The following is a 13,560-nucleotide window of genomic DNA, read 5'->3' as shown; positions in this document are numbered from 1 at the left end:
TTTGCATGGTTGATAGATAGGATCCCTAATAAACAAATACCATAAACGAACAATAACCCAAATATTCGAACTTTTCCACAAATAGTTTGGATGATACGACGTGTTTGGGCGTCGTTAAGGAAAATAACCATAACAAATTTATTATGGATAGAGAACTACTTCGGCCTAATCGCCCATTTTGTGCCTATCGAGCAGAAAACTTCAAATAAATCCATGATTTCAGAGTTAACAAGTCAATTATGCGTTTGGTACTATACTTTGGTTAATAAGCTACCGAATGAAGTCAATGAGAACGCGTGATATGAAAGTTTGCACCCATTATTTATTCCCAAAAACAAAAGAAAGGCTCCGACCGAATCAATTTTTATCTTCATACGATAGGCCGAAGTGAATTCATTGGCGCTTCAATGGCGGTTCAATGCGTTAGGTCGAGTTTAGAATCCGTAGGCCTAGTTTGGTGTCAAGAAGTAGAGTTAGACTTTTGACAATATCTCAACGATTGGTTTCTCTTTATCAAATCTTACGGTACGTATGGAAAGGTAAATAAATTTGGAAGCCATCAGTAAAAATAATATTCCGTTTGGTGCTAAACTGCGTTAGATTAAGAAAGACTAAGTGCGGGTTGTGCTTAATATGCCGGACATGGGGTAGTTAACCCTATATTGCAATTCATCGATTGATAAAATAATAACCAACATCTTGCTGCACAGATTAATTAATTTAATTGCATTTTGAGCTAGTAACTGAATACAACTGAGGATTATTAGCTAAAATTAAAAAAAAATCGCCTGAAATCATATGCACAATGTCAAAAATACTTAGAACATGTTTTTTCACAATATTTCTTATAATGAATATCAAAAACATATATTTAATCATTCAACAATTGATCACACCATGCTTGGTAAACTTTATGGTCATCGATAAATGCTGCACAGTAAACAATGTGAAATGTGCAACAATTGGCAAATTACATTTTATTGATAAATTCTCCTCCATACCCTGCCGTTCTACGCATATCTGTTCCATTTTACTTTTGGACGTTTTTCACTTTTGTTCATAAAACAGTACTTTTTTAGGTAGACTTTGGAATGAAAATAGAAAAACATATAATTTGTTTTGGGTTTGTATAAAACAACATCAAGCCTAATTGTCCCATGTTAAAATTCTACGCATAACTGTCCCACAAAGATTTTCTTCACTGAATCTATCGTTAACGAATCGATTTGTGTACACAAATTATTGAAACAGGATTTACATAATCAAAAGAAACGGTATGAACCATTTTAGGAAGTGGAAGTTTTACTTTATGTTGATATATTTAAAAAAAACGGGATTGCATATTAAAACACCAGTTTCTAATTTCCAACGATGCATTATTAGACACTCACGTTGACTTCCCCCACACTCCCTCTATAGTGCCTACGTGTTTCATGAAAAGCCCCTTATATAATATAATAATACGTAGTATAAAGGCCAACTCCGTACGGAAGAAATTTGCATATGCATGTCAACTCTACCAAAGTTTTTTTTAAATCATCGAAGCCCACGGTCAACGATCGTGTGGCGTATTGATCTTTTGTCCACAGCATGTCAGCCGCCATAAATCTATAGTCGGACTCAAAATGATTAAGCACAATCTCATTTAGGCCTACGTTTATCTTGGTAAGGAGTAGAACAAGATGCTAAGAAGTTTATATTATATGTACATAGTGCACTCATCATTAGTTTCTTGAGATGCCCATACTTTTAGTGGTTTTATAGAAGTAGCAATGTAAACAAATTTATTGTTGGTATAATTTAATGATGGAAAGCTATACAAACCTTCTAGGATCTTCCAAAACATAGCGGAGAACGCAACTTTTGAAACATGGGACTGATATGCGTTGAACGGCAGTGCATAGTGTGACCATAGTTGTGGTATTTAATGCTGCTTGTTCCTATAGTTGCGGGACCAACTAATCAATGTCAAACCGATTTATTTTTTTACACGGGCCATAAGCCTACACTTTTCAATACTAAACATTGCACTTGAAATATGGTAGCACAGTGCCAAATGTGCTCTAAATGTTGGTCATATGCACAATATTTATTGAACCCGCAACTATCGGCACCTTAACTATAGACGCAAATGCTACAAAATTTTAAGGATTTATGTTTATTATTATGTAATAATAACTGACTTAACGATTGAAACTTGTTAAATCGCGTGATAAAAGAATAAGTAAACGGTCCAAAATGTATAGTTAAGTTTTCTGTATTATCGAGACTTTCAGGATTGAAAATACTTGTTACATCATTTTTAATGAAAATCATCAATTATTGCAGTACCGCACCTATAGGAGCGTTTGCCTTAGAATAGGAAAAATGATACAAATAACGAAGCTCATAAACTACTCTGAATGCTGCCAAGACTTTATTTGAATTTATTTTATTATATGTCTGTATTTATCGTAATAATCTTAAATGATTCTATAACATTCCCCAGAAAACCATTCCCCCAAAAACCATTCCCCAGAATCTCATTCCCCAGAATGCACCATTCCCCAGAATGAATCATTCCCCAAAAAAGTATGCCGTGTTTTAGATTGACTATTTTTGTTTATTATAGTCACTCCTGGAATCTTCTTTCGCGTACATAAAAAGAATAGAAAAACTTCTTAATTGATCAAGAGGTTTTCCTTTCTTTGAAAATATAAGAAAAGGAAATAATTAATTCTTTAGATTTACGATAAAGAAGGGAGTATTCCCTTCTTTTAATATATGAAAGAGAACATAATTAATTCGTTAAATATATGATAAAGAAGGGAATATTCCCTTCTTTGAAAATATAAGAAAAGGAAATAATTAATTCTTTGGATATACGATAAAGAAGGGAATATTCCCTTCTTTTAATATTTAAGGAAAATATATAATCAATAGTTTTCCGCAAGGGATACGGGGTAATGCCCATTCAGGATAATAACGTGTGGAATAATGTTATAAATTTGTAATCGGTAGTTCAACGTTCCATGCACCGATTTTTCAATCCATCACGAGAAATTCTTCAACTCAGGTCGAACAATTCTTCGATAAGGTTTAACAGTTTCCGAATGGTTGAATTGGATTGCATAATAGACCCTTTGACTTTTAAAATGATGAAGGAATGGCTCGATAAATTGAAGGTTGTCATTTTCTAAAGAGCTATAAAATGGTTTGGAATTGATAAATACATAGTTCCATAAAGTAATAAATAAAATATGTATACATATTAAGCTGTTCTGTAATATAAAACTGAAATATAATATCAAATAACCAAAAAAAAAGTGATAAATTACTAATTTCATCATCTTTTCTGGGGAATGGTACATTTTGGGGAATGCTTTTCTGGAGAATGGTGCATTCTGGGGAATGTTATAGAACCTCTTAAATAAGCACCCTTATTCCTGTTTTAGATAGAAACAGATTATCCACTCAGAAACATTTTTTGAATGGAAATTCCGTAGAATAGAAATTAACATCCAGCTACAGATTTAAAAGTAAAAACATGATCAATAACATTGTATACACGACTTAGATTTGCTATCACCAGCTCGGCAATGTTTTACCGAGATTTGCACAGCCAAGAGCTTGGTAACATATTTTACTGAGATTTCAGCAAACATTACGTTTGTTTACTGAGATTCAGAGAAAAAAAAACTCTTTGACATTCAACAAAAAAACGTCCCTTTTGCTGAACTCTCAGTACAATTTGTTTTCCGGGAGCTCGGCTGTGCAAATCTCGGCAAAAAATTGCCGAGATTCGGAAAACGAAACAACGACATTGGTTTTCACCAGAAACCAACACAGTAATTAAATAAACATTTTAAAATGTTTACCACCGATCAACTCGCTGATAAATGACACTGATAGCGAGAAAGCCTTCCGACATGTGAAATAAACAATCCGTTCAAAACACAACAAAAAGCACATCAACTGTTCACATGTTTGTTCGTTACAGCACATCCACAATGTCTATCAACTGTTCGTCATCAACCTGTGCGCCCCGTCATATAAGCGTAGTTAATTTTCAATCCATCAGCAGCGTACAAAAGTAAGCACCTTATCAGCAAACCAATGATTTGGAAATGATTATACATTTCAAACCGAGTCGAATTGTTGCATAAGCCCTTCCCAAACCTATAACCTCAACGACCGATGATGAAAGCTCTGCAATTAAAACAGAAAACTTCTCATTCGTTTCTATTTCCAGATCCGATCCAACCCCCACCCACCACCCCACGACCCATCATCATCAGCGACGAAGATGATGATTCAGCCAATGTTGGCCGGGAAGCGTGTTCTCCTCGCTCTGGGAGCGCTCGCTACGCTAACGCTTAGCTATGCCGACGGATTCGCCGCAGGTCTGACAGGCGATCAAACCCAACGGTGCACACAGGAGCGGTATCAGAAAATGGTCGGCTACAACTGCGCCGACCTCAAGCTGAAGGAAATTCCTCAGTACCTCAAGAGCGGTTTGCTGGTAATCCTATTGTTTAGAATGTGTAACTTTGCTGACAAAGGTTGTAGCTCGAAACGCATGATAACAATACGAAAAAAAACGTTTTGAATTGCATCAATGCCAATCCCACTCGATTCACAAATGGAGCATCTGTTCTGCTAAAATGGAGCATCGCGTATGCGAATGTACGTTATTCACGGCATACAATTGTTCAATTAAGAGGGGGTCAATTGATGGCAAACGTCTGAGTGCAATGTGTGTGGTGACTGGGAAGATGACTTGTGCAAAGTTTCGGTTTAGGTGACCGGTTTTTGTGATTGTCACCGTTTCTGGTTAGGAGCAAATGTTCTGTTTTATGTTGTAATTTTGAGTTCGGCTCGATCATAAAATGATGCACCAATAGAATTGCTACTAGAAACAAATTTAGAGCACGGTTCGTCCGTTGATTGGATGGGGGTAGGTGATATGGTAGGCGATTTTTTTATGGCGGTTCCAACAACATTTGGTGACTATGACACATTTGTGTGTGTATGAGCTTTGCAGGGGTTGAAATAATTGAATTTAATACCACAGACAAACAGACGTACAACTTCATTCTGGATCATCGTTCACGCATTTAACGATTGGTTTGAATATTCTCATTTCTGCGAACCACGCACCGCAGCGCTGACATCGGATCACTTTGACATTTCTATATATTCTGTTTAACTTGCATGCAACATTGTTTTTCACTTAGCCAGCTGGCTTGCTTTTCGTGAGAAGCTCGAGAGATGTCGTTTTTTTTTTCCTTTGGTTTGTTTTTTCCGTCGATCTTGTTTTCCGTGCTGAGCACCAATGCTACCGACGTGCCAGGAAGGCAGCTCCCACACCTGGACCCTACCTATCGACCCATCATCAACTCATGAACCGGGGACCAACGGCTTTACTTCCCATCCGAAGGAAGGCGTGATCAGAGATGTTATGCCTTTTAGAACATCCCGGCGGCGCCGACTGGGATTGAACCCAGGCCTGCTGGGGTGAGAGGTAATCACGCTTACCACTACACCACCGGCGCCGTTAAGAGATGTCGTTACTGAGGTACTATTTATTGAGGTACAATGTTTTCAAGACAAATGTATTCAAAGAATGACGTCCATTTTTCTGTGTTAATACTTTCCGTGTTCTGTGTTAATACAATGACATACAGGTACCGCTTTATGCATAATCAGCCTGTTTAACGTATAATACTTAAATGACCCAAGTATCGACAATGTTATGTAAGTAAATGTTAATAATTTCTATAACTTTTGATTAGCCGGCGCCGGTGGTGTAGTGGTAAGCGTAACTGCTTTCTCATCCTAATGGGTCTGAATTCAATCCCAGCCGAGGTCGGTGGGATTTTTCTGAGGCATACAAATCTCTGATCACGTCTTCCTTCGGAAGGGGAAGTAAATCCGTTGGTCCCGGCCCATGTGTGTTTGAATGGGTGTGATATCCTACGCAGGTGTGGAAGCTGCCTTCCTGCACATTCGATTGCCGTCAATGGTGATTGGTACTAGATTGCGGAACAGAGACCGGCGTTAAATAAAGGAAAAAAATTGAATAAAGAATTTGAATAGCAAAAGTTGGTCGAGAACACCGAACTTCTGGATTTTTTGGAAACGAGAATCATTAATATCAACCACGAAAAAAATATATATGAAAATTAAAAATAATTTTTGGGGATTTAAATGTGAAAATCAACATGTTTTTTTTTATTTCTGACATTCTCACAATGTGTCTTATCCATTGTACCCTTTCAGTTTTGGCAACTTGATTGATAAAAAAAAGAGAGAAGTATTAGTGATTTCCATGTAATTCCAGTCCTCGTTGAAGCGTCATTCGATTCACTTCGGCATACAGATGCTGGCCAAGGATTCTGGTAGGAAAAATTGATTCTTTGTTTTTTTTTTGTTTTTGAGTAGAATGGATGTCAGTATTCATGTTATGCGTTGTTATATATTTTATTTTGTATCATTGCATTGAACTACAGTGAGAAATCCTAATTCCCGGATGGTTTTTATGTTCTTATTATTATTATTTCCAGATTCATGGACACCATTGGATCGCTAATAAGAATACCATATGCGGTCAGCCAACCGGGATGTAAGATTTGCCTACAATTATTAGGGATTCATCATCGCAGGATGTTAGTGGAGAACATGGATAGTAGACTGATGCAAAATTTGACTTTTTCGCTCCATAGTGCTTAAATGGTTTCAAATCGGATCCTGATTAGCCTCCCAAAGTTACAATTTATTTGGTTAGAAACAGACTTCGCACAAGCCATTTGAAGTTTACATGTAAATTACTATGGGAAATCTCAAATTTTTGTTCATTGCCTTCTAGTCTTTTTCCATATTGAGCTGCGAAACAGTTCGATAGCCATTCTTATAGAAAATTTTCTCAGCTACAACTTTGCTCAATATCGTTTCTATATAAAACGAGACAGGAAAAAGTTATTAATTATTTAAGAGATTGATAAACTTATGACATGATCAAGCAGCTGCTCTGTAGGCAACACTGTATTTTGCAGCGTGACATAGTAGCCATGATTTTTGTGTCCTATTCAACGCCCGAGAAACACCAATGTTGCCTGCTGAGCAGTTGATTGAGCATGATCATAAGACATCAGCGCATTGAACCATTGATAACTTTCGATTCTTGCATTTAATCAAAAAGTGGTCTTCAACCACTGGTAGCTGGAAAAATTTCCTACAAGTACAACTGAAAGCTTTTGAAGCAGACCGATATGGTGAATAATTAGATAGACATGAACAAAAATCTTGGTTTTACCATAGTAATTCCCATACAAACTTCAAATGGTTTGTGCCATCTCAGTCTCTCACCAAATGGGTTCAAATTTTGAGAGGTTAGTCAGGATCCGATTTGGAATCATTTAAGTATTGTGGAGCGAAAATTGCAAATTTTGCATAACTCTAATGGATAGGCCAAAAGCGAATAAGAAGCGCTTAGTACGATAATTTGATTTCGTATGCTTTTTTTCTGCTGAACGGGAATTGGAGAGAATCGTGGCAAATGTGTGCGTCGTTCTACAATGTTATAAATACAAAGTTTGCTGGTATGGCATAGTCGAACGCGTAGACAGCACACGAAATAAAAAAAACTACAAGGGACAGCCCTATGGGGTTGTACGCAATGGTGACGTAGGACTACGTGATCTTATATAATAAAAATGCGTTAACTGCAGCAGGAGCCTGTGTTTTGTGTAGGAATAGGAATTTGAGCGGGGTTCTCTCTGTGTATACTCTTTAGCATGACTATGATTGCCCTGAAAAGAACCTTTTGATATGAATTTTAGTTATGACATGCTCAGAAATTTGACTCTTTTGGAAAATCTGCTTAGAAGCAGAGGGGTGAAAGTAAATTCTCTTCATCGATTTCCTCTTTTGATGACCATGGCTTAATCAACCTATTTCCCACTATGTCTGCTAACGATAAAAATCATTGCATCGTCTGCAAGGTCAACTTATATTATTCTCTGCGGAGGATGATAGGAAATTGAACTAACATTCAATGAAATACATTTTTGGTTTGCGTTTACTGCTTATGCTCAAGCATCTAGGATTCCGGCAAGGGAGCCATCCAGAAATAGGGATTCTGGGATCGTCACAAACTTATTATTGATTCATTCACGATGAAATTATTGAAATATTTGATGTTTCTGCGCGATATGACGGAAATGGGCGCTTATGCCGAAGTAGTTGTCTACCCTATTGAACCAAAAACGCTAAGATTAATTTTGCACAATCGTTTGAAAAATATTCCGACGACCGCATTAGGGTCTGTTCACAAATTACGTAACGCACAAAATTGCAGTATTTACTCCCCCTTCCCCCGCTGTAACGCGTAACTATGATTTTTTTTTTGTTCATGCAAATCGCATTTATAATTGCAAACATAAAGTTTATGATTATATTTAAGGTACATTCACTCAACAATCACGGATCAGCTTTATAAAAACTATGGATCAGTCAGTCTAGCGTATTAATGTAAAGGGATTTGCTTAAGGATGAGGGATTCATCATTGCTGCGGTACAATGCAAGAAAATGGAGAAAGAAACATGTGGACTGTATTAGTGAGTGAAATTAATCATGTCGAAAAAAAAATAGAAAAAAAGGTGCCGACTGGACTCGAACCACGAACGTTGCGGTGATCAGACCGGTGCTTTCTACACTTCTCTCTCCATGCTTCGGAGTATGGATAGGCTAAAAGCGAATAAGAAGCGCTCGACTTCGTGTGCTTTTTCTGCTGAATTGGAGGGAATCGCCTTTTAAAAAATGTCTCAAAACCTTTTGCAGTCTCTCTTGAAAAAAAAATCAAATCCAATATCTTTGATTTATTTTACCTATATGTGGAGAAATTTGGTATATTTGAGTTTACTTTGTTAATCTGTTGAAACTTTTCATATTTCGCACATTTCAGGTCGTTTTTGACGTAGGACTACGTCTTTAATTTCTTTACTGGGGTACACTTTGTAAAAATCGAACATGGAACATGAAACAAAATTATGAAAGATTTTGAACATTAATAACTCAACTGCCCCTGGATCAAATTCAATAATTTTATCACCAATCGATCAGAAATATGTCCACGCAATGCTTCCAACTGATGATTTTCAACAAGAAACTATTGAAAAAGTGGTAATGTCAATCATTATCCAAGGTACAAATAAAAAGTGATAATTTTTTCACTGTTTTCATGAAATAAACGTTGTTTCCGAACGTAGTCGTCATAATCGAGTACCACTTGGTTGCACATCATTCTGCTTTAACCTGAAAAGATATAAAACAACGCTGCTGTCTAGCCTCAACTCATTCATTCTCTGCTTGAACGTCAAGCAGTTGAGTTCGGTCTTTGCTCGCTTTGTCGAGTTGTTCGATTAATCTATAGTTTGTTACAAACGTTTGCAGATATACTGCACGTCGCGTCGTCAGTAGTGTCGGTTGCATCGCGTGATGGGAAGACAGCGCTCTCGGAGCCGACTTCGTGAACAAGCGGAGAAGAAGAACAGTGGTGAGGGTAGCTCGGTACCTACCTCAAATAGGTACGCTACTCTGCCCACCGATGTTGGAAATACCAACCCAGTCCCGGTGAAGCGGACGAAAAAGAGGAAGAAGAACCAAGGTCAGTCCGATGGTACGAGCGGACGCGACGATGTTACCGCGACGAACGCCAGCGACATCGGTGATTTCGGCGACGCCGTCGAAACCGAGAATTCTGCCGGCCCGAGTGCGGCGAAAATCAAGCTTCCTCCACTGGTGATGAAGGTAGTGCCACTCAAGACGCTCATTGGCGATTTCACATCGCTGGGCATCGCAGCTGAGTACAAGATCAGCAGGATCGGCACTAAGGTGATGCTCCGGACGAAAGCGGAATACGAAATCGCAGTCAAATTCCTGAAGGATTCCAATGCGGAATACTTCACGCACGACATCCCCGGTGAAAAGCCCTTCAAGGTAGTCATCAGGGGTCTACCGGATGTTGATCCCAAGGCGATCGAAGAAGAACTCAAGGACAGGTACAAGCTGGCCCCAATCGCTGTCTTTCGGATGACGAGGCGAGACGAAAACGTGAAGACGTACCCGGATTGTCTTTTCCTGGTGCACTTCCAGAAGGGAACGGTGACGCTGAATGCGCTGCAGGCTATCCGCTCAATCTACTCCATAATCGTACGATGGGAGCCATACCGTGGAGGCCATCGCGATGTGACCCAGTGCCAACGATGTCTGAACTTTGGACACGGCACTCGCAACTGCAACATCAAGCCACGTTGTAGCAACTGCGCTCAAGAACACGCCACTTCCAACTGCCCTGCGGATGGAGCCGTGGCGTTAAAATGCGCCAACTGTGGTGGTGCTCATCAAGGTTCCGACAGACAGTGCTCCAAACGCGAGGACTTCAAACGCATCCGAAAACAGGCATCAACTAACAACCAACCAGGACGCAAGAAGGACAAAGTCCCGGCATTTCGGACGGAGGATTTCCCGCCCCTTCGTGCTCCTCAGCAAAGGCAAGTGAATTCGCGGGTGCATTCCGCTCAAGCAACTTCCGGTGATTCTGCTGGCCAAAGCTCTCCATCCCCCCCCCTGGATTCTGGAGACAACCAACAGCGCAAAACAACAACCCCGATCTGTTTTCAGCGGATGAACTCATGGAAATCTTCGTCAACATGTCCGGTGCTCTTCGTAAGTGCCGCAATAAGCCCGAACAGATCCAAGTGCTCGGTAAGTTCATCATCCAGTATGGCGTCTAAACCGCTAAGTATCGTCACCTGGAATGCTTGCTCTGTAAGAGCAAAAGAGATTGAGCTTGCCGACTTCCTCCGCAAGCACAGCATCGACGTGGGCCTTCTAACCGAGACCCATCTAAAGTCCGGTGACAGCTTCTGGTTGCCTGACCACAACATTATCCGGCTTGATCGCACCAGCTCCAGGGGGGGTGGTGTTGCGGTCGTCGTCAAGAAAGGAATAAAATACCACACTCTGTCCCATATCCGCACCACTATCATCGAGGCCCTTGGTGTGGAGGTGGAGACGTCGACTGGATACGTCCAGTTCATCGCCGTCTACTGCCCTCGACAGTGTGCCGCCAGCAGTGGACTAGCGGCTAAATTCAAGAAGGACCTGTCCACCATCACCCGTACCGGTTCCCGCTTCGTAGTTGGAGGAGATCTGAATGCTCGCCATGTGGCCTGGCGGAACTACCAGCAGAACCAGAACGGTCGTCTCCTGTTCGACCACTCACAGCATGGGCTGTACTCCGTTTGGTTTTCGGATGAGCCAACATTTATCTCACCGGCGGGCAACCCATCGACGCTAGACCTGTTCCTGACAAATATCGGCTTGTCCAAGCCGGTAGCCTTGAACGAACTCAGTTCTGACCACCAACCGGTGGTGTCTGAGCTGGGCTGCAACGTGGCTCCTGCTTCAAGCCTGCGCAAGGACTATCATCGCGTAAACTGGGCCCAGTTTGGACGCGTGGTAGACAGGCACATCATCGACAACCCGCCGCTTGACACCGTGGAGGACATCGACCGAGCGTTGGAGGGACTCCACCAAGCCATAACCGTGGCTGACGAGGCGTGCATCCGACGAGTTCCTGTGAGGGGTAAGTTTATTGCTATTGATTCCCACACCCAACTCTTAATTCGCCTGAGAAATGTTCGTAGACGCCAGTTTCAGAGGACTGGAGATCAAGCGATGAAACGTGAAATGGCCGATCTGAACAAGGAGATTGCTTCCAGAATGGTCTCACTCCGGAACGAAAGTTTCGGGCGGCTTGTCCAGAATCTGGACGACCGCTCCAGACCATTCTGGAAAGTTGCCAAGGTCTTAAAGACGCACCCTAAACCCATTCCGCCACTAAAAGATGAAAATGATGACGATCGGCTCATAATCACCCCTCAGGAGAAAGCAAATGCGATTGGTGAGCATATTGCCAAATCGCACTTGCTTGGCTCCAACATCCAAAGTCCGCTCGAAGTTCAGGTTGAGCAATGCGTACTCAACTTTGATTCCTCCCCTTGTGCCATCCCTCCGGAGGATAGAATCACAGTGGAACAGATTTGCTCAGCGCTGAAATGCACCAAAAACATGAAGGCCCCCGGGTTTGACGGAATATTCAACCTAGTGTTGAAAAATCTCAGCATGAAGGTTCACTCTCTGCTGGCTGCTGTCTTCAACAGATGCTTGGAACTGCACTACTTTCCAAGCATCTGGAAGACAGCGAAAATCATACCTATCCGCAAACCCGGGAAGGACCCAACGCTAGCTTCAAGCTACAGACCAATCAGCCTCCTTTCAGCGCTGAGCAAATTGTTCGAGAAACTCATTCTCAATCGTTTGCTCAAGTTTGTCGAGGAAAATAACATTCTCCTTCCGGAACAGTTTGGGTTCAGAAAGGGGCACTCCACCAATCACCAGCTAGTGCGGGTGATGAATAACATCCGAAGTAACAAAGCTGTATCCAAGTCCACAGCCATGGCATTGTTAGACGTTGAGAAAGCGTTTGATAATGTCTGGCACAATGGGCTTGTATACAAGCTCTGTAACTTCAACTTTCCATTACATCTGGTTAAAATCACCCGTAGCTACCTCCAGCAAAGGTCGTTTAAGGTATCGTTGAATGGTTGTCTTTCAGACACGTTTTCCATCCCTGCAGGAGTCCCGCAAGGCAGTCTGCTGGGCCCCTTGCTCTACAGCATTTACACTTCCGACATTCCTCCCCTCGGAGACGGTTGCGTGTTTTTCCTGTTCGCAGATGATACCGCAATAGCCGTCAAACGAAGGATGCCTCGCGAAATAACGAACAAACTTCAACGATGCCTTAACGCCTTTGCTGATTATGCCACCACGTGGAAAATCAAAATCAATGCTTCCAAAACACAAACAATCATGTTCCTCCATCGACAATCACCCAAACTAAAACCGGCTCCCTCTTGTACTGTAATCATGGATGGCACAAGGGTTGAGTGGTCCGCCGAAGTAACCTATCTCGGGATGTTGTTTGACGAAAAGCTTCTATTCCGCTCGCATGTGGAGAAAACCGTAGTCAAGTGTTCCGCCTTGGTTAGGTGTCTGTATCCGCTGATTTGCCGCAGATCCCGCCTCTCAAGGGTGAACAAACTGGCCGTCTACAAACAAATCATAGCACCTGCGATCCTCTACGCAGCTCCGGTGTGGGAATCATGTGCACAGACTCACAGGAACAAAATTCAGGTAGCTCAGAATAGAGTGCTGAGGATGGTTCTTGATCGTCCTTTCGACACTAGAATAACAAATTTACATGAAGAGGCAGGCATTGCCAAAATAGATTCCAAAATTAACGAAATTAAGACTAAATTTGCACAAAAATGTAATTTATCAGAACATGATTTGATAAGCAATTTGTATATAGTAGGTTAGGTGTACATAGTAGTTGTAGGTTAGTTGTAGTTGTAAATAGTAGTTATAAGTAGTCTCCTTTTTCCAATTCAAATCAAACCAATCCCACCAAGGTGGTCATACTTTAAAATAGGCCTGATAGGACTAGGAACTGT

The 13,560-nt window shown here is 41.0% G+C and overlaps 1 protein-coding gene across 2 annotated transcripts in view; it reads left to right on the top strand.

Annotated features, from left to right (window-relative positions):
• Window positions 1-13,560, top strand: part of Lapsyn (Leucine-rich repeat activity-regulated protein at synapses) — a 38,804-nt gene that overhangs the window by 19,681 nt on the left and 5,563 nt on the right. The window contains exons 2-3 of one of the 2 annotated variants that reach the window (XM_065224693.1): window positions 3,980-4,072; window positions 4,204-4,501. In XM_065224693.1, coding sequence (XP_065080765.1) covers window positions 3,990-4,072; window positions 4,204-4,501 — 381 coding nt within the window. In that variant the 5' untranslated portion in view covers window positions 3,980-3,989. The remainder of the gene's footprint in view (window positions 1-3,979; window positions 4,073-4,203; window positions 4,502-13,560) is intronic. The other variant, XM_065224692.1, reaches the window with a different exon arrangement.

Source organism: Ochlerotatus camptorhynchus, unplaced genomic scaffold, assembly GCF_037179485.1.
Source record: "Ochlerotatus camptorhynchus isolate MF236.1 unplaced genomic scaffold, CSIRO-AGI_Acam_v1.1 ptg000213l, whole genome shotgun sequence".
Taxonomy (NCBI): Eukaryota; Metazoa; Arthropoda; class Insecta; order Diptera; family Culicidae; genus Ochlerotatus; species Ochlerotatus camptorhynchus.
Note: the sequence above shows the minus strand (reverse complement) of the source record. Positions and strands in the feature narration are given on the sequence as shown.